The 22,671-nt window shown below is 39.4% G+C and overlaps 1 protein-coding gene across 1 annotated transcript in view; it reads left to right on the top strand.

Annotated features, from left to right (window-relative positions):
* Nucleotides 1–18,549, top strand: part of Ano4 (anoctamin 4) — a 190,987-nt gene extending 172,438 nt beyond the window's left edge. Inside the window, exons 22-26 of the mRNA XM_035451372.1 lie at nucleotides 3,268–3,420; nucleotides 4,544–4,691; nucleotides 8,769–8,888; nucleotides 15,401–15,506; nucleotides 18,358–18,549. Of these exons, the coding sequence (XP_035307263.1) occupies nucleotides 3,268–3,420; nucleotides 4,544–4,691; nucleotides 8,769–8,888; nucleotides 15,401–15,506; nucleotides 18,358–18,549 (719 nt within the window). The remainder of the gene's footprint in view (nucleotides 1–3,267; nucleotides 3,421–4,543; nucleotides 4,692–8,768; nucleotides 8,889–15,400; nucleotides 15,507–18,357) is intronic.
* The last annotated feature ends 4,122 nt before the right edge of the window (nucleotides 18,550–22,671 follow it).

Raw genomic sequence — 22,671 nt, 5'->3', positions numbered from 1 at the left:
TTTCATAGTTGAGGGCTTGTTTTCCTGCCCTTCATGCTGTCTTCAGATGAACAGGTTTCAACTTTGTTCTTCAAAATTAGTTCCAGCTAATTTTACGTTAACAGTCCTAATTTCTATTTTAAAAACAGCAGCTTTTGCTGAGATATTGGCTGGGATTTAGTTAAACCCCTAAGACAATTTGAGCAAAACATGCATATTTTGCAATCCACGAGTGAGGTATATCCCTATCTTTACACATTTTTCTCCATAGTTTTAGTGTAAAAGATTTTTATTTGCATAGGTTAGCTTTTTTTTTTACTAAGAATTTAATAAATTTTAATACAATTGTAACTAATGTTGCTTTCACAATTTTTCTCTTTATATGGTTTTCTATATATTTTTTTTCTGTTTGGGGAATGATGCTTTGTGTGTTGTTTTTATTCTGAGGACTCAAACCAGAACCTCATGAATTGTAAGCACAGAGCTTACCACTGAACTTCACACATGGCCCTACTTCTGTTTTCTTTTTTTTCTTTTTGGGTTTTTTTAAGACAGAGTTTTTCTGTGTAGCTTTGGAGCCTGTCCTGGCATTTGCTCTGTAGACCAGGCTGGCCTCAAACTCACAGAGATCTGCCTGCCTCTGCCTTCCAAGTGCTGGGACTAAAAGCATGCACCACCAATGCCCAGCTCCTGTTTTCTATTTTGTTGCTGCTATATAAAGTTATTATTGGTTTGTATGTTGACCTTGCATGAAGTAAATCTTCTGAAAACTTATATCAATTATAATTCATAGATTTCTTTAGACTTTTCTATATGTTCTCCCACATCATCTACAAGTGACAATAATTATATATTTTCCTTTCTAGTCACTAAACATTTGGGTTAGCCTTGCTTCACTGCACTGAAACCATCCATATAATGCTGGTATGGGCATCCTTGCTCCTAATAGGATGGCAAAAATGTGCAATACATTACTGTTACTAATTATGTCAGTTATGTTTTTATACATTTCTCAGACTAAATAAGTGTTCCCATGTCTGTGTTTTTGAGAGTGATTATCACACATTTTACTTTTACCCAAGGAGCTGATTCTCTTTGTCCTCCAGGACTTACATTGTTGTCATTATAGGTCAGTCAGTGAGCCAGCATTATTTAGAGCCTAACAAATCCCTTCTGTACACAAATCACTTCAATGTGTATGGGAGAAAGAGGAACATAATGAGACTCCAATTCCTAATCTCACAAAGCCCAGTATAATAAGGGAAAAGAGAAACAAAGCCCCCCAAAACAAATAAAGTTCATTCTCTGTTGCTCAGCAGCAGGGGAAGCTACTAGATGAGGCCATGCTATTAGAAATCTCCAGGAGAGGGCATATTTGAGCTTAACCTTAAAAGGAATATTGAGTTTCATCAGTTTATCGATAGAGACTTTAAGTGTAATGTTTGACTCACAATACCCCAAGTCCAGTGTGGCCAGAGCAATGGATTTTTTGCAAACCCTGATATATGATGGATGGTTGAACTTGAATCTTAGAAATCTGCATGGAATAATCACTAAGGTCTCAGAATGGCATGGAGAAAAGGAGGAATTGGTTTGTAGGCAGTGGGAACCTTCTGAATAATTTCTTGTAGGGAGAAGATGTACTATGGCCTGGAACCAAGACATGGTGCAGACATAACAGTGCAGTGGGGAAGAGGGGTGAAAGTGAGGAGAGACAACACCAGTTGAGAAGCCAGAGTATAAACTCAAGGAGGGACAGTGGAAAAGAAGGAGAGTGGGAGACAGTTATGAAGTCATTGATGGACCTTGGAGTCTAATGGTACTGAAAGCTGAACAAGCAGAGATCTAGTTTCTACCAAGAGGACCATGAGAAGGAAGAATGTGGGAGAAAAAGACCCTCATATTAGAGGTGTGCCATATTAGCATATCTTAACTACTGTGTGAGGAAATACTTTGGAAGTATACAAATATCCTATTTTCAATATCCCACCCACTAATTTTAGTACTATTCCATGGCTTTAAGGTAAAGTTTAATGAATGATGGCTTTCCATTCTTTCCATTCCTTCTATGTTTATGAGTTAAATTCTGCCATGAAGAAGAATAACGCTGCATTCCTTGTGTGTCTTCAGTTTATATCCATTAGTATGTTGATATGCTTATGTTGATATGACTTGGACAATCTTTGGGTTATGATCCAGTGCTGCTATGATTTTGTTGTGCCCAGTATTGCAGCTTTGGTTGTTGGAAGTGCCCATATGTTTGTTCTGTTGATGTGCCCCCATCATTTGCTGTGTATTTCTTTAATTTGTCACATTGTAAGACAATCCAGTCCCCTCTCGTGTTTTTCTATGGCAACCTAGAATCAAGAATTCTGCCCTGGTTCCATTAATTAGTGAGCGACATATAGAAAGTATCAGGACCCGAGATAAGCTTTTTGTCACTGAGATTCCATTATCCTCAGGCCCAGAAAACACCTTTTTGACTTCTTTTCAATCTGTTGTCATGCAAGGTTTCAACATCAGGGGAAAAGAGATGCAGGGAATCACATTTCTTTCCAATTTCCTCTGAATACACTTTATACAGGTTTTGAGAGCCTGGAGAGATGGCTCAGTGGTTAAGATCACTGTCTGCTCTTTCAGATGACCCAGGTTTGATTCCCAGTACCCACAGAGCACCTAACAACAATCTGTAACTTCAGTTTCAGGAGATCTGACACCATTCCTCCGGCTTTCATAGGCACCAGTCATGAAAATGCTGCAAAGACGTACATTCAGGCAAAACACTGGCACACATTTTTTTAAGTTGGCATTTTGGATATAAAGTAAAAACAAACAAATAATAATTATATGAAAACAACTTCTTTTAATAAAATAATAGGACTTCAAAAAAAATGAAAGAAACTGGACCTTTTTGTCCAGTCTTATGGCCATCTTGTTGGGGTTTTTTTTGTTTTTGTTTGTTTGTTTGTTTGGGGTTTTTGTTTGTTTGTTTTTGAGACAGGGTTTCTCTGTATTGTTTTGGAGGCTGTCCTGGAACTCGCTCTGTAGACCAGGCTGGCCTCAAACTCAAAGAGATCCTCCTGCCTCTGCCTCCTGAGTGCTAGGATTAAAGGCGTGCGCCACCAATGCCTGGTGGTCATCTTGTTATAAACAAAGTTTCCTTCAGTTTGTGATTCTTAATGATTGGCAAAAATATGATGACACAATGACACATTCTAATTACTGTCTTTTTGAAGCAGTCAGTGGTAGAAGACTAACATTATTCATCATCTTCCTTTTCCTCCCTAGTCCTTCAGTTCGGATTCACAACTATCTTTGTGGCAGCCTTTCCCCTAGCACCACTTCTGGCCTTACTGAATAACATCATCGAAATCCGACTTGATGCTTATAAGTTTGTTACACAGTGGAGAAGGCCTTTGGCTTCGAGGGCCAAAGACATAGGTAAGTTGGCTTCAGATAATGCTTTTCTGAAGATATAAAACATCTTGTAGGTAAAATTTAAGAACCTGCCTGGAGTGGTGGCACATACTTTTGATCCCAGCACTGGAGGGACAAAGGCTGGTGAATTTCTAGTAGATTAAAGCCTACTTGATCTATATAATGAGTTCTAGGCTCTCTGGGGCTGTCATTAGATAAATAAATAAATAAGTAAATAAATAAATAAATAAACTTTAGGAATCCTTAAGGTTTACATGGAAGAGGGGTTCAACTGATTTTTGAAAGAAAAGAAATATGTTAGTTTTTTAAAATAATATTATACAAGAAACAAAACTACCTGTTTAGATTGGTTTAGATTTCTAGTGTTTATGAATTAGTGCTTAAATAGATTCTTAGCTTGGTTACTTCTACTGTAAAGACTTTAGAATCTAAAATTTTGATTCATCCCTTTTAAAAAATAGACCTTCTATTTGTTCCTCCTTCCACTTTCCTCAATGTTCTCCTGACTCACATAAAGCAAAACCTGATTTCTCTAGAGGCAGAAATGAGCTTTGGTCTTTGGCTAGAGATACTGTTGGGTTAACTGCCACACTCTCAACAACTGCTGAGATGGGCATTGTCTGATACATGTCTACATCCAGTGCTGAGAACAAGGCAGGCACCAGCCAGTGAGTGTGTCTGGGAACTGGATACAGATGTTTTGTTCAGAGTGGCCTCTTACCCACCAAACAAAGCAAGTGTTTATTCATTGGTCATTGGCTTTGCCAGTGCATCAGGGACAGTCTGCAAAGATGAACAGAAGGGACCTGGTCAGGACCACTGAGGAGTTCCCAGTCTGTTAGAGGCTTGACACTGGGATGATTTTATCCAATGACACATGAACAGGTAGGACTTGTTAGCCAGAATTCTTTGACTTATGTCTGATGCTGACCAGTAAGCTTTAAGTACGTTGGCACATGAATGGAACTACAGAAATTCCTTCAATTCCAAACTGTTTGGAAGCAACAAATTATAACTCCTGTTGCCAGAGGCATTTGGAAAGATGAAAAGGATTATCACAGGTGGATTAGCCTTGTTGTTTTTCATTCTTACTGAAGAAACTAATACCACATTTCTATTTGAATAGGAATTTGGTATGGAATTCTCGAAGGCATTGGAATTCTCTCTGTTATTACGAATGCATTTGTCATAGCAATAACATCTGACTTTATCCCTCGCTTGGTATATGCTTATAAATATGGACCTTGTGCGGGCCAAGGAGAAGCTGGGCAAAAGTAAGTGCTATAAAATAATTAGGAAACTTTGTTGGCCATTGTGTGATGTTGGACATTGAGAAAGAAGCTTTTATACTGGGGCAGTGACACACAAGCCCAGACAAGGCCTGTGGTATGGGAAGTGAAATTATATCATCACACTTTCAGCCAAAGAACACACATCCCATTTACAAAAGGACTGGGACTCAAACAAGTCGGACAAGTTTCAGATAAAATCTAATGTGAGGGCAGCAGTTACATTTTCCTCTGACTCCTGCCAACTCTGAATTCAGAAATGTGTAAGATCCTAATGTGTGTAACAACAAAAACAGCATGTGACCTAGTGTAATATGTAGTTATGGAAATGCTATGAATGTACAAGATAATTACTACCTGAGATTTGCACTGTCATGGTGTATAGACTGCAGATTTTACATGGGGACTGTGGAACCCTGTACCTAAGACACAGAAGGTACTCAGTAAAGATCTGTAGAGTATGAAGATTATTTTTTCCTAGCTATGGTCATAACTGTGTCTATATTTTGCCAGTCAAATTAAAATACACTCCTGTGTTCTGAGGTTCAAACTAGAATACATATAGTCAGATAAAAAATAAGCATCATTGTAACATGCCACCTAGCTTTTATTTTTATACTTTGCAAAATATACTAACAGTCCCTAAAATCACAATAATAATCTAACTCTAATTGTGGTGTGTAAGTTTGTGCCTAAGGTCTTTGATGCCCAGAAAATCATCTTACATGGGCTGGTAGCTAAGAGAAGCAGTCCTGTTCCCTGGTTTACAGCCTGAAGCAAATTAATGTTCCCTAAGCCACTATAGGTAAATAGAGTAACTCATCTGAATTAAGCAAACCTAGTCAGGATCCAGTTTCATCATTAATCCCACACAATTGCACTAAGGCCTGGATAATTGTGGGGGAGGCAGGTGATAAATCTCACAATCCAGTCATTTGAAGAGGAAGCTCCTATGAAGTCTTCTATAACAGTCATGGGGCCATTAAACACTTAAAGTCTAGCAACTTTAAGTGAGCACACCAACTCTTTAGAACAGAGATCTAAAGTTTTAGATTGGACTGCCAAGACATTGCTTCCTACTGTCCACATTCCCTGCTTGACATGGCCTGAAGAAGTGCTCCTTTGCTGCAGACATTTTCAGGTATATTCTGCATTTGACTCTCAGAACAACTCAGAGAAGGATATGCACTATTTTCCTCACTGTGGACAACAGAGAGATTTTAAGGGGACAATTCCACCATAATTGTTGGAATATGAACACAGGTAGAGCTACACCCACACAGACCTCTCCATCCTTAGCTACAGGGCCCCAAATGGCTCTCAGTCTCACCTCACTGTAAACCTCCTGAGTTTCAGCCTCAATAGTTGAAACTTTTTATCCTTCCCCTGTTCTTTGTATAGTGGAACCTATAGTTGGTTTTGGAGAATCAAAAATGAACTGGAAACAGATTTATAGAGTTGGTAATGAACCAGAGTTTTAGAAGACTAACAGCTACCAGTCTCATAGTAGGTAAAGTTTCATCAAAATTAGAATTTAACCTATGCTTTGGTTCCATTTTATTAGACTATTCAGCTCTGGGCACTTTCTTTGCAAACTTTTCTCTTTATGAGCCATCTGCAACTTTCCAGGTTATACCTCTTGTCTCTAATATATTGGCCATTATTCTTATTTTCGTGTGTGTGTGTGTGTGTGTGTGTGTGTGTGTGTTTTCCTTCATGAATGGCTCTGTCATAGCAGACACACTATTTCTTTATGGTGGTTTTCCCCCTCTTTTCTGTTGTCACTGTCCTTTTTTTCAGCTTTCTCCCCTTCAACCTCTGTATCTTCTTTCAATTTGGACATGCTCTAGAAATAAAATAGCTTATGGAGTAGAAGCACCATAAAATCCTAGGAAGCCATAGCTTCCTAGGGATTTAAACCAGCTGTAAAATGGCACATTTCAATTTAAATTGAACCTCAACCAAAATACTCTATCCAAGCCTATCACTCTCTCTCTCTCTCTCTCTCTCTCTCTCTCTCTCTCTCTCTCTCTCTCTAGCTCTGTGTTACATCAGAGCCTCCTCCTTACTGTTGGGTGAGCTTACCTTGGCTCCTTCATGGATGACAGTTTCACTCGTGTGCCTTGTGTCCTTTGGTTCCCATGACCTTTGTCCCTGTGATGGCACTTTTTGGTCTTTGTAATGTTGTTCCTATTGGTGCTGTCCCCAAGCAGATTGTAGACAGCTTAAAAAGAAGGATCAATTCTTTCACACCTGACCATGGCAGATAGAGCCACTCTAATGTTGTGGATGCACAGCAGTCAAGTGTTCAAGGCTGCTGGTAGGAAGACAGTCTGTTGTAGCCAGGGCTGAGAATGAAAGACATGGTTCAAGGCAGCATTTTCTACACATCACACGGACAAAGATCTTTTGACTGCGTTCCTCTTGGTGTGTTCTTCCTCATCTTCTGTAGCTGCAGCTCATACTGTTCACTATTGAATAATCCACCTCCTCCTCTGGGTGAGGCCACCCCTCTTCTGGGGTCCTTAGAAGGGAACTTGGAGAATTTTGGAAAGGCATTATGATTCGGATCATGATAGGGATGCAGAATGCTCTTAGCCTTAGAACTAACATGTGGCATGTACATAAAAAAAGTCTCTGTCCTTTTTTTCAGCTTTCTTGTGTCAATCCTATAATCACTTCTGTACTCATCTTATTAGCCTGAGACACTTTATCTATAAAACACATTTGGCTTTAAGTACATAAACCCAATCTTATTTCCCCTGGCATCTCCAACCTTTGATTTCTATTCCCAGGCTGTTGGTGTCACAATACTAAAACCTCAAAGTCCAATGTTATAGCTAATTCAAAGACATTCAGCAGCGAGTTTGATCTGAAATCCACAAACCTGAAAGCCAACTTCTGGTTCTGTTCTTCCCCCTAATAGTGGTGAGAATGACCACTGCTGTGTCTCTTGTCTTGTCCATTAAGGTATTAAAAACAATAAGTAACTGATGTTTTCAAAGGAGAATTCTCATGTTTAAAGACATGAAATGTTTTCAAAAGTTATGTGAGAGCAGTCTGTGTCCTGAGCCAAACAATACCTTTTGAGAGATACATTCTAAGTCCTTTCTTGGCCTTGCTTTCAAAGGTGTCTACTGGGCCTTTAAGAAAATGTCCTTTGTAATTACAAGAGACCTTTTTGCCTGATACTTTTTTGGCTAGTGCCTCTCATTTCTCTCTCATCAGCAAGATAGCTTCACCTTCTCTCTCTTTCTCTCTCTCTCTCTCTCTCTCTCTCTCTCTCTCTCTCTCCCTCAATACACACAGAGAGTAATAATAATGAATAAATTATTTTAGCTAAAGAATTATATAGGGTGAATATGAGCAAACTACAATTATATGAAAGTGTTGTATTGAAATCCCTTAGTTTGTATTCTAATAAAAATAACAAGGAAGAATGCTGACAGAGTGATTGATAGAATTACTGACCCCATCTACTCATTCGGTTCAGAAGGATCAATAGAATCTCTGACATAATTTTCCTCCAATTTATTTATTTAAAAAATAAATAAATAGCTGGGTGTTGGTGGCACATGCTTTTAATCCCAGCACTCAGGGGGCAGAGGCAGGCGGATCTCTGTGAGTTCGAGGCCAGCCTGGTCTCTAGAGCGAGTGCCAGTATAGGCTCCAAAGCTACACAGAGAAACCCTGTCTTGAAAAAACAAAATAAAAATAAATAAATAAATAAATAAATAAATAAAATAACACTTAAGACATCCACTCTACTCCCACAATCCTCCAGTTCAAGGGTGAGTCATTCTGACTGCAGGGAAGGACACCTTCTCCGAATAGGTGTTATTTTGGTTGACCACTGAAGGATAAGTAATATTTACTCTTCCAGACAAAGGAGCAGGAGTTCCAAAGGAAAAGGAAACCCAAGCAGATGCGTGAGTGCCTGTGATGCATTCATGGCATAAGCATGACTATAGAGGGATATGTAAGGTGAAGAGGAGGACTTAGTGAGTTAGGGGATCAAGGAACAACCATTGTTGTAATGATTGGATCTGCATTCTCATTCAGGTGCATGGTTGGCTATGTGAATGCCAGCTTGTCTGTCTTCCGAATTTCTGACTTTGAGAACCGGTCTGAACCAGAATCAGATGGCAGTGAGTTCTCAGGAACTCCTCTGAAGTACTGCAGGTGAGTATGAACCTCTGCAGGTGAATGGCTGTGAACCTCTGCAGGTGAGTGAGTGTGAACCTGTGCAGCTGAGTGTGAACTTCTGCAGGTGAGTGTGAACCTTTGCAGCTGAGTGAGTGTGAACCTCTGCAGCTGAGTGTGAACCTCAGTGTCCTTTCTGCCTAAGTTGAACCAGCTTTAGCATGGAAAGGTTTTGTTGACACCTCTTCTGGCTGAGTTTATTTAAAGAACTGGTTCTCATAATCAAAATAAACTATATGAAAAACATGTCACAACAGGAATATAAATCATGTCATTTGCTTAATTTTTTTTTGTTTTTTTTTTTCAAGCAAGGTTTCTTTGTGTAGCCCAGGCTGTCCTGAAACTCTGTAGACCAGGTTGGCCTTGAACTCAGAGATCTGCCTCCCTCTGCCTCCTGATTGCTGGGATTAAAGGTGTGCACTCTTACTGCCTGGCTTAATTTTTAAATAAAAAATAAAGCAGTGTTTCTCAATTCTTAAGAGATTAAAAATCACCTGCTGATTTTTTTCATTTTTGCTAGTTCTTTGAGAATTTCACCCAATATAATTTGGCTATATTCACTCCCTCCCCTGTCTACATCCTTTCCCTTCCCACTAAATTTTGTGTCCTCTTTTTCTTTTTAGTTCATCAAGTTCAATGTGTGTCTCCCATATGCTCTTGGATATGTGGTCTTCCACTGGAGCATGGTCCGCCCATCAGGGGCCACACCCTTAAAGAAAAGCAACTGTCCTTCCTGCCGATATCAGTTGCCAATAGCTTCTCACTTAAGGGTTGGACTTCATGTCTGCTTTCCCTAACCATACTGGAATTTTGTCTGGCTTGAGCTTCCCAAGATATGTCACAAACACTGTGAATTCATATGTGCAGCTGTCTTGCTATGTCCAGAAAACACATTTCCTTATATGTACCTCCTCTGACTTTCACACCAGGTCCACAATGACCCTTGAACTTTGGTAGGAGGAAGTATAATATAACTGACCCATTTAGTGTGGTGGGTCATTCTGTATCTTATTCTCTGAATCATGACAAATTGTGGGTCTCTGTGTTAGTCACTATCTACTGCAAAAAGAAACTGCTTTTATCACGACTGAGAAATGCACTAACCTATAGATATAATGATAAATTTTTAGGCACCCATTTAATAGTATCCCAATTTAGCAGAAAAATAATAGTAGGCCGGGCGTTGGTAGTGCATGCCATTAATCCCAGCACTTGGGAGACAGAAGCAGGTGGATCTCTGTGAGTTCAAGGCCAGCCTGGTCTACCGAGTGAGTTCCAGGACAGTCTCCAAAACAGTACAGAGAAACCCTGTCTTGAAAAAAGGAAAGAAAGAAAGAAAGAAAGAAAGAAAGAAAGAAAGAAAGAAAGAAAGAAAGAAAGAAAATTTTCCCTAGGGCCTATGACCTATCTGGCCATAGGTTCTTGGCCATATAATAGTTCCAGGCACAGATTTGAACTTGTGTAACCATCCTTAATTCCAGTCAGAAAGTGGTTGGTTACTCCCATGACATTTATACCACTATTGCACCAGTAGGCTGTCTTGAGAGGCCAGATATTGTCGTAGCTCAAAGAGTTCACAGCTGGGTGATAATTAGTTTATCCAGTAATGTGTGTAGCACCTCTCAGCACTTTTGGGATGAGGTCAGTGCCAGCTTGATTTATCCATGTTCTGTGACTCAAGTGTTTGGTGTCTTCTATGATAGGGCCTTACTGTCAAGTTCTGGAGAGCAACCAAGAGCATTGACAGTAGCTGTAATGTTTGAGGATCTATGGGACCTTGCTGGCTAGAAACTCCAAAGGGTAACTAATTTGAGCTTTTTATTTGTTAGCTCCTGGTGTTTAGTAGGGTTATTGTTGCCACATTAACTAGCACTAAAGACCTTTCAAATTTGTGTATGAAAACCTACTATTGTAGAGTTTCCTAAAATATATACATATATATGTGTTTAAATAGATTCAGCTGGAGAATTTTAAATCCTTCTCTTGTTCATACTGTAATCCAAAACAACTAAGGGCTTAGGGCAAATCCCCAGATGGTTTGACTGACAGCAATCAAGGGTATGATGGGCAATGTTCTTCTGTATACATGCTTTTCTTGTTGGTTAATCAATGAAACACTGATTGACTGATTAGCCAGATAGGAAGTGACATGACTGGGCAGAAACTTGCCACTAGCTAACCGTAGAGGTCTGGAGGTCTGTACAGACAGACAAGAAGTAGAATCCAGATATAAACTGGAACAAACAGGAAATCACTCCCTTCTCTGCGGAGACACTTAGCAGTAAGGTGTGCTGTGGCTTGCTCCTTCTCTCTGATCTCTCAGCATTTCCCTCTGTATCTGACTCCAGCCTTTTATTATCTTGACCAACTAAGAACTCTTGTACAAGAGTACTCAAACTTGTTCTACCTCTCTGTATCTCTTGCCCACACTGTATACCATAGCTTGTTCCTCTGCAGCATGCTCAGGTTCTCTAAAGAGAAATTAAATGATGTCTCCAAGTATTTGTACAATAATATATGAAGAATTTATTGAGGACTGACTATGTGTTGAGAATTATTACTTTGATAATAATACTAACCTTCCATGGTAGGCAGTATTATCCTATCTGGCAGATGACAGGACTCCTAACTTTCATGGTAGCATTCTTCTAAGAAGCCTCATAGCAAAAGGTGCCATAAGTACATGGCTGTGGCACTCCCATGTGTCACACTGGCCTGGAAAGGACACTTTGGGTAGAATCTAATAGGCTCAGCATAGTTCCCTCTGGCATTAATAAACAGAATCCATGAATAGGAATTTTAAGCTTTCCGTGAGCCACAATCTAATAATCTTTCTTTTATATCATCTCTTAATGACTCACTATAAAATAATACCCTTCCCATTGTCTTTCCTTCACCTTTCATTGTTTTGTATTCTTTCTTCAGAGAAATGAATAAAAGCATAAAAGCTAAATGTTAGTATCTAATATCTCAATTTATTTGCTTAGACACAGAATAAATTACAGAAACTCATTTGGCCTGTGAGGCCAAGTGACACTATCCTTACCATGTAGACAACAATAAAAACCCAGTGACCTGTGCATGCTCAGCTCCAAGAAGACAAAAGATCATGTGAGAATCCAGATGGGCCCACAGCTAGGCAGCAACCACATACTATTCCCCTCTAATCCACAAATTAACTAACCAAAGTACCATTAACTCTCAGGTTTTATCACGTATTTTATTTCCATCTCCTCAACTGGTAGAGGGGTCATATATAGGATCTAGTCCTGCACTGGATCTTGATAAAGTCTGATGGGGGAGAATGCAAGCAAGCAACAGTAGTTTGTGTTTTCTTAGAGTCTCCACTGTGTCATGCATAAAGTCATTTATCATGAACTGTTATATGTATATAGCAGTTTAAGAAGAAAAGAAAATGATAGGCATTATTTTAATTTAAAAAACATTTACTCCAAAGCTACACAGAGAAACCCTATCTCAAAAAAAAAAAACATTTAGAAGATTTGGGAGGTGGGACAGTTGTTGAAGTACTTGGCAAGGGTTCAGTCTCCAGCACTCAAACAGTAGAGGCAGGAGAATTAGAAATTCAAGGTCATCCTTGGTTACATAGTGAGTTGGAGGCCAGTCTAGCTCAAAAAAAATAGATAAAAGGTTTACTTAAAACCTTTTTGTTACTTAAAAATAAGATAAACTACAAAACACTGTTAATCTTTTGCTTCCTGTTTATAAGTCTAGCTGTCCTACATAATAAAATAAATTTACCTTTCACAACTACTAACATAAATGGGATCATCTTCATTTAAATCGTGATCATTTTGTTAATGTTTTTAATTTTTTCTGAAATAATATTCACTCACACATGTATGTTGTTCTCTCTCATATTTCATATTTCTTCAAAGCTTTCAATTTCAAGAGAAATGCATGCATACATCTGTAAAATACATGCATATATTCATCACGGAAAGGCAGGGTTAGAATTCTTTTTTCAGTCATGTTTCAGGTGATGCACCTGAATTGACTCTCAGCCTGAAAACATCAGAACATACTGTTAAATTTTTAAAACACCTTCTCAAATGGATCAGTGGCCTGGAAAAAATGGTTTTCTAAAGCCAAAACTAAGTGGATAAAAAGCCGAGATTACCCAAGAGTATTATAACCAACTTTTACCCAAAGAAAATTTGTTAAACTAGGTAAATTAAACTTTGTTTCAAAGGCTTCTCATGGGTAGAAAAGTTGAAAGAAAACAGAGAAGTGACAAGTCTATGAGTAATTCTAAATATATACTACATAAAACAACTATAATGTAGTCACACTATAATATTGTCTATTGTACAGTAGTAAAAATAAACAAGTTACAAGCACTATAAGAGTAAAAACAAAAGCAAGTGTCAGAAGACTGTGTAATATGTAATACACTTTGAGGGTTGGAGAGATGGCTCAGTGGTAAAGAATATATACTACACTTGAAGAGAACCTGAGTTTATGGACTATGGGCTCCTGCACTCACACATGTATGTTGCTCTCTCTCTCTCTCTCTCTCTCTCTCTCTCTCTCTCTGTCTCTCTCTGTCTTTCTCTCTCTCTCCCTCTCCCTTTCCCTCTCTCCTTCTCCCTTTCACACACAAATGTTATTAAAATTAAAAATAAATCTTTCTTAAAGGTTTAATATACTTACACCAAGCTCAAAAGAAAACAAAAGTAAATAGTATATTCACACACACACACAGAGATAGATATAGATATAGATATAGATATAGATATAGATATAGATATATTCTGTTGTGGGTACTGGTGTGAAAAACATTTAAGAAGTCAAAGATGATGACACTACAAGGAATTTTAAGTCTAGCCTTCTATAAATACAGTTTTGTCTGGTAAGCGTAAGTATAATAAAATGCATTTGCATTTTGCTTCTAGAATATCTACCTGCAGCATTTTGAAATACAAGTACCTAAAAATGAGCAGAAGAGTAACATGGGCCTTGGTTATAGGATAGCTAAGGAAAAGTAAATGGAGTTTAGGGTAACCTGTTCAAAGTTTAGTCCTGAACAAAGTTCTTCTTCTGAAAATTCAGTGCACAATTATTGAACCTATGCTAAGGTCAGATGAATAACCCCATATCAGACAGTGGAAATTTCAGTGCTCTGCCTAATCCCTACTGCCACAGAGAGAACCAGCAATTTAGAGGCATTAAGGTATTCACTCAATTTCAGCACAAATTCTTCATTATCAGTATCACCCTAGGATAAAAAACTCCATGGTATATCATCACTACACACCCAAATACACTAATAATAATCAATATGATTATTGTGATGGTGATAATTATAACCACTAATAGTTTCATATCCTTGATATATTTCAAGCATGGTGTTTACAACAAACTATTCTGGATTATCTGTAAATCAATACTGATCCCGAGGTGAGAGGTTAGACTCCATCTTTTACAAAAACCTGAAAAATTGTGTCTTGTTCAGACAGGTAATTCTGTGCATCTTCACAGCAGAAGTGTTAAAACAACCAACACATCTAGATCATTCTAATGTTCTGTAACAAAAAGAAAACTAAGTTCAAAATGCATGAAAACTTTATGACATTGGAGTCACTTTTCAATAGTGACAGTTGTAATGGTGATGGTAACAATGAAATTTACTTGTGTAGATTAAAGTTTTCAGGATGATGCCACATGGCCATTCAACAAACAGATGTGCAGGCAATGCCAACTCAAATAGGAGAGACTGAGGCTGTAGTAGGAAGGACTTGTTAATGGAAAGCAGCAGAAATCCCATGTAAATTGATATGAACAGACAGAAATATATTGTTTTAGGCAACTGGGAGCAGCAAGAAGCCATACAAAGTTTATTTCATTAATAACTGGATGCTAAGAGCTGGGCACAGTCAGCAGAATATTATCTCTGCTGTTCCACTTTGTTCTATTTTCATTCTGTAGCATGTTCTCTCCCCTTCCCCCTCCCTCCTTCTCTGTCTGCCACCCATATAATTTGTGGTAGCTCCTAGCAGTTCTGTAGACTAAGGTCTTAGTGATAATTCATTTAATAATAGTTCTAATGGACATCCTGTTGATGAGTAGGGAATCTTTTGAGTTGAGGTTGGGTTGAGGTTACCCAGAGACGAGATATTCTTTTTTGTAAGGGGAAGGGGTGTTCAAGACAGAGTTTCTCTGTGTAGTCCTGGATGTCCTGAAATTTGTTCTGAAGACCAGGCTGGCCTCAAACTCCTAGAGATCTGCCTGCCTCTGCTTCCCAAGTTATGGGAGTAAAGGCATGTGCCACCACTGCCCAGCTAGAAGAGATAGTCTTTTACCAAAAGAAGAAATGCTGGACAAACAAAGCAACAGATGTCTAACATAGAGAAAGGTTTTGTTTGTTTTCAAAATTTGTTCCCATGTATAAAGACTACGTAGTGGAAATGGAAGAGATTTGAGGACCTGAAGAATCAGAGTTGAAATGCAACCTTCTCCTGTGTTTGTAGATATCGGGACTACCGGGACCCTCCTCATTCACTGGCACCCTACGGCTACACACTACAGTTCTGGCATGTCCTAGCAGCCCGGCTGGCTTTTATCATTGTGTTTGAGGTGAGTTTTCTCAAACAGTTCCTTATTTCCTTTGGCATAATGAAGTCACTTGGAGGAATGAGAAATACGTGGCAGAGACTTTCAACACAAATTCCAACTTTCTCAAGTAGCCTGGCCATATACAGTGGCCTCTTTTTCATCTTTTTCTGTTATGGGATTTCCTGCCCAGTTCCACAGCTGCTTTGCCCCAAAAGAATACACAGACACTATATTATTAATGAAACTATTGGCCAGTGCTTGGGGTTCTTTTTGGCTAGCTCTGTCTTAATTATTAACCCATAACTACTAATGTATGTATTTTTACATGATCTTATCTTACCGGAGAACACCTGACTCTCATCCTCTCTTCCTGGGCTCACATGATGACTTCGGTCTGCCTACACTTCCCAGAATTCTCCTCCGCTGGTAGCCCCTATCCTTCCTGCCTGGCCACTAGCCACACAGACTTTTATTCATCAACCAATAAGAGAAACATATACACAGAAAGACAACCTCATCATTTTTCCTTAATTGAAATATTTGAATTTTCCAAGAAAAGTTTCAGAGTTTCTCAGTAACAAATCAGGAATCATGGGTCCTACAATTAATATTCTAGGACCATGATTCTTTTTTAATTATTTTTTATATATTTTATTTATTTATTATGTATACAACATTCTGCTTCCATGTATATCTGCACACCAGAAGAGGGCACCAGATCTCATAAGGGATGGTTGTGAGCCACCATGTGGTTGCTGGGAATTGAACTCAGGACCTCTGGAAGAGCAGTCGGTGGTGCTCTTAACCTGTGAGCTATCTCTCCAGCCCCCTAGGACCATGATTCTTAAGCTTTAGGGGAAATGCAGTTTTTCCATCCCCACTTCCAGAGGTACTGAGACATCCCATTTGTGATGTCCTCTTCACAAGTCCTCCAGGATGGCCGGGTGTTGGTGGCGCTCACCTATAATCCCAGCACTCGGGAGGCAGAGGCAGGCAGATCTCTGTGAGTTCGAGGCCAGCCTGGTCTCCAGAGTGAGTACCAGGATAGGCTCCAAAGCTACACAGCAAAACCCTGTCTCAAAAAAAAAAAAAAAAAAAGAAGACGAAGACGAAGACGAAGACGAAGAAGTCCTCCAGGATGATGCACATACTCACAGACCATATGGAAGACACTGAACTTGATACCACACTTGTTGCCTCTGTGCGTGTCACTGTCAAATTATTTCAGCACTGATTACTGAAAAATCAAAATGGACTTAAAAAGTACAATCTTCCTAGCAATTGCTTATATTGTATTTCAATAAAAATATATCAGCTATTTTCTTTCAGGCTTTTAGGGTTTATTATCACTTTGCCCCATAACTCCAAACAGACAAGAGAGGATGATATTAAGTTCTTTTCCTCCGGAAATTAACTAATTGATGGCTCAGTCAGTCTTTCAAACATCTTTACTATATTTGTTTGTTTGCATGTGCATTCGAACGCCAGTGTGAATGTGTGGACATCAGGGAGCAACCTATTGTTGTGGTCAGTTCTTTCCTTCCACCATGTGGATGTGGGGTGTGGAACTCAGTTTGTTAGGCTTGATGGCAAGCATCTTTACTCAGTGAGCCATCTCACTACTCTCAGTCCCTTAGAATATAAGTTTTCTCTGTGTGGTGGCACATACCTTTAATCCCAACACTCGGGAGGCAGTGACAGGAAGATCTCTTGAGTTCTAGGTCAGCCTGGTCTACAGAAAGATTTCTGGGCCAGTGAGACTCTGTCTATAAATAAATAAGAAGTAAATATGCTTAACTTAACAGAGTCTTCATTTTTTCAAACTAAATCAGAAAGCATGCTATGGAGATGTCTCAGTGGGTAAAGTGCTTATTTACAAGCATGAGAGCCTGCATTTGGGTGCCCAGCACCAATAAAGGTAGCACATACCTATAATACCAGCATGGGGAGAAGTGAAGACAGGTAGATTCCAGGGGCTCACTGATCAACCACTCTAGCACAAACAATAAGCCCAGTTTCAGTGAGAGACCCTGTCAAAAAAACCTAAAGTGAAATGTGGTAGAGGAAGACTTGAAACACTGACTGCTAGCCTCTGTATGCATACATACTAATAAACACATCTGCACACACACACACACACACACACACACACACACACTAATAATAATAATAATAATAAAATAATAATGGATATTATTAAACTACTTAATGGCTTTTCATTTAGAACTTTCCGTATCATTTCTGTATATTGTTATTACCTGTTTAAAGCACTACAGAAATACAGAGAAAAACCTCTTGATTTGTCAGAATTTTGTACCATCTGTGTGTCACTACTGAGTTTGTTTAAAAAAACTGAAGAAACCTTATTCCTATTCATCAGCACAGATCTATTTTTCTTAAGTAGTTTAGAATTATAAGGACTCTTATTCACACTGTCATCTGTTAATTCATGAGTCACCAGGATATAGACAGACAAAGATGGCTGTGATTCTAGAATCCCAACCATTAACATTTCAGGTAAAGAATGAGAGTGGCACTTTCCCAAAAAGAGAACATGACCATTTAGCTAGGCCCATGGGTGACTCTCACTCAGGTGGACAGTCAGCTCCTAAGCAAGGAAACCTTCTGAGCCAGGACTTGCTCCTGTGGTTTCTGTTTTCCTAGTCTCTGTTGAGCATCTCTCCCCATCTCCCTCACACCCTGGTCCTCCTCTCTAGATGGTGTCAGCAAACCACATTCAGTTCTCCCCCAACCTTTGTCCTAAAGTACATACCTCCCCAGCCTCACCCCACTCCCACATGTCCCAGAGGCAAGGCTTCATGCCCCAACGACTCTTTCTGATTCTGTTGTGTTCTCTGTTGTGTTTTTTTAGCACCTCGTGTTTTGTATAAAGCACCTCATTTCCTATCTGATACCAGACCTCCCAAAAGACCTAAGGGATCGAATGAGGAGAGAGAAGTACCTGATCCAGGAGATGATGTATGAGGCTGAGCTGGAGCGACTCCAGAAAGAGCGGAAGGAGAGGAAGAAGAATGGAAAAGCTCACCACAACGAGTGGCCATGACCAGGTAGTGTGCCCTGGGGGAAGCCACAGTCAGGTCAGGTGAGGATCAGCTGCCCCAAACACTCAGAAACAGAATACAGAGTTTTCACTAAGGGGTCAAAATAAGCCTCTTAGATGCTCCCCAAACCAACTTGTTTTCCTAATCATTACAACTCAATCTTCCCTCTGGCATGGTCAGGCTACCTTCTCCTTCCCTGTCAAATTCTGGACTGGAATCAGTCTGTTTGTAGGTTGGCCAGGTAAGATAAACCTTCCTCTCCCTTCCACTCCACCAAGGCTATTCACTTTCTATCTCCAGGATAACATGCCCCTTCCTTTTGGTCAAAGTCAGCACATCCACTATCCCATCGTGGACTTCTCTCCGTTACCCACTCATGTTTTCCAGATGTCTTTTTGCATTACACCACACTTTCTAAAAAGGTTTCCTAGACCTCTCAGCCCATTGAGACTTAACTCCTAAACTACTCTGGCCATGACCATCGGAACTATATACAGAGATAGAGATAGATAGATAGATAGATAGATAGATAGATAGATAGATAGATAGATAGATACAGACAGACACACACACACACACACACACACACACACACACACACACACACACACACACACACACTGATTTGTATTGTTAATTTGTGATCCTCAAAAGCTGTCATCAGGCTTCCTCAACACAGTAGTAATTTCATTATGGGTTGTAATTTTAATTCTTCCCATTAGCTAGTGGTAGACACATGATACCCAGTAAGTGTACATCTGATAACAAAAGTCAAATAGACTGAAGCTGTAGACATTGTATGAAAATTCAACAGAAACCTCTACACATCCTATCAAAAAGTTCTGAAACTTTCTATCAAGTCAGTTGCTAGTTGTAAGACCTTAGACAAGCCACCTAATTTCCCCAAGCCTATGTTTCCTCTGTGGTAAGTTTTTTAGATGAGCCCTCTTTTCTCATATTCAATGACACTAATATGATGGAACCAGGAGAGTCTTCAACTTTTTGTGTTCTTTAATGTTTTTTCTTTATTTTATCAAAAACTTTGAATATTTTTTCAAATTCTGCCTCCAAAGGAAAACTGAGATACAGAGAAAAGGAATTTCCTATCATCTAAGTTGTCACAGATACCTGCAGAGATGCATGTCATTGATGGCAAAGTTGCATCACCCTCACTGCATGTTGACTGTCCCATGGGTTATTATGGCTTTGATAAGAGGTTAAACTTGGCAGAAACAAAATAGACCTAAATCCAGCAGGAATAAACATCTGAACTCCTGCCCTGTACTCAGGTAGAATTGACTTGGCTTCATGGAAAATGAAATAATTCTGCCATTCCAAATATCTGCTCTTTGACTGTGACTGTGGTAAGATTATTGAACTTGTGGAAGTCTACCTATTGAACTGAGCTAATATGCAGCACACAGGTGGCATTTACCAAGCACTACCACACCATAGCATCTCCACATGTGTATCAATCAGCATTAAACACCATGTGTGGTGTCACCTGCAGATTCCACCTCTGCCTTTCACTTTCTGTATATGGTGTGACACATGGACTCGGTTTCTATGTATGCAAAAGGGGAAGGAAGAGTCCTTTAGGGAATGAGGTGCTCTGGCTTTAGCTTTCTGGGATTTTGGCATATGTTCTACTCCCCAGCCCCCGGTTCATTCTGAGCACCTTCTTTGGAGAAGAAACACTGGGTTATCCAGGGGTTTAGGGTGGAGTGGGAACCAGACATCCCTACCGAGAATTGCTCCTGATAGTTCCCAGTGGCCATAGACCAAGGCACAGGCACATATCATTGTCCTTAAGGGTCAGGCTGGGCTGCAAGGCAGGTGACCAATCCTGGGGCATTCTTCTGCCTTCTCCACCACATTCTGCTTTCTGCCTACTTCTCGTTTTTTATTTGAAGGCATGGTTTGTGTGTCTTTATTCCCAAAAGGTTCAGTGGGATTCCTATTACTTCAGATTGTCTTTCTGACTCGCTTGCCATAAGCAGACATAATGTTTATCCTTCCCTTACTCCATTTGGGGTTCCAAATTCTTGGGATGTCTTAGACACACAATAAGCACACAAGCTATTGTGCACCATGATCTAGGGATGGCCTAAGTGTGTAAAATCCTGATGCCTTTTCTCTTTCTAGGTGACAATTGATCTCCAGGCTGAAGACCTGAATTTTGTTTACTTCTTCCAGCAGTGCAAAAGCACATTCAGGTGAATGACTAGCAATGCACCCGCAGTGCATGCTGCAAGACACCACCACGCAGCTGCAGACAGGGCAGGGCAGCAGTCAGGGGAAGACTGAGATGGAGTCACACTGTCGTGAAATCACACTGCAGTCCAGCACATAATTGCTATCTATCCATAGACCATTCTTGGCCAAGCAAGCATGCACGTTACGGGCAGTTGACATTCTCAAGTTTTTAAAACCAAGGGGGAACTTGTATACTGGGCCTGTTTTTCAGCCTGTTTGCTACCTTTTTTGCATTCTATCCCATGTGAATTTTACAGACACTGGGCTAAAAAAGGGGGGGTATTTGGACACCTGGACACATTCCTAGAATGTCATCAAGTCCTAATTCTACGTCACCAAATGACACAGACAAGACCCTGTTTACAACTTTTTCTTTCTTTTTTTAAGTTCAGATCTTTCTGAGGATATGATTCTATATGGCATATCTATAGCTATGTGTATGGCCATAGATGTATTTCTGTGTGTACATATGTATAGTCATGTATTCCTACATATGTACATACAAATGCAGAGGTATATAAAGTACATAGGAATTCCTTATTTGTAAATAGCCAAAAGCACTGACATGAATGATGAATTTTCACATTTAAACAGTCACCAACATGAAGCCATGTTTAATGCTTGTATAATGTGATACAATAAAATTTAAAATAAATTTATGCACATGGAATATTTTCAGCTGACTCTTCTGATCTTCTGTTTATTTTCTCCTTTGGGATAAAAGGGATAACATGGTCCACTTTTTAATGCAAACTTTCTTACCCCCACCACTCTATTTGCAAATTACTCCAATTGTGTTTTTCTTCCTTGCCCATCTTTTTTTCCCCATCTTGCTTCTATACTGCCTTCTTGGTGTACAGAGCCAATGGCTTAAAAATCACTATTAAGAGTTTGGAAATGCCACTAGCACAGTATGTAAGGGAAGAAAAGAAAATGTAATCGTCAATACTGAGCATGCTTCTATGTCCCTGCCTGCTAGACTATTGCACTAATTCTAAAGAAGAGCCACCTGTCTGGGTACTTGACCAGACAGGGGGAGAAATTACTCTTCTTCCAGAGATGCAGCATCTATTAAATTCATTCACACTATGTGTATTTAGGTGTATAGAATTTTTTATAACCGTATTATCAGCAGGAAATGATTACTATAGTCAAATTTATGTGCTCATAAATTTGTACTAGTCCATATTTCTGTAACAAAAATACTTAAAACTGGATACTTTATAAAGAAGAGAGATTTACTTAGATCACAGTTTTAAAGGTTTAAATTTCAGTCATGGGTGGTCCCAAGGTTTTGGCCACTGGTGAGGAAGCCACCATTTGCAACAGAATGATAGAACAGCAAAAAAGGGAAGCAGTTGCACACAAGGACAGATAGCCTGGCAAGACAGGATGCCACAGAAATTCAGGAGTTGGGCTCACTTATTTTTAGTAGCACGAGTCCCAAGGGTCCCACAAGAATGACATTAAGCTTTGACATTATGTGACCATTGACATAGTATTCTTCTTTAGTGTCGGTTAGTCATGTCATATTTCAACATTGTACTCATCATTAAAATCTCAGTTGTTCAGGTCATTCAGAAGCACAGAGATTTCAAGCATGAAGTTTTTCAAATCAGCATCAATGAGGTTAAGTCTTGGAAATTGCAGAAATTTTTGTTGACTAAAAATGTAAAGCTTCATATTTATATTTATATGTGTGTTTATGTGCACATGCATTCATTAAACACTTTCTAGGCTTCTTGTTTATTTGTTTGTTCTTGAGACAGGGTTTCATGAAGCCTAGGATAGTCTTGAACTCACTATGTAGCTGAGGATGACCTTAACTCCTGATACTCCTGTCTCTGCCTGCTGAGTGCTGGAATTAT

The sequence above is a fragment of the Cricetulus griseus genome (assembly GCF_003668045.3).
Source record: "Cricetulus griseus strain 17A/GY chromosome 1 unlocalized genomic scaffold, alternate assembly CriGri-PICRH-1.0 chr1_0, whole genome shotgun sequence".
Taxonomy (NCBI): domain Eukaryota; kingdom Metazoa; phylum Chordata; class Mammalia; order Rodentia; family Cricetidae; genus Cricetulus; species Cricetulus griseus.
This window is presented reverse-complemented; position numbering and strand designations above follow the sequence as displayed.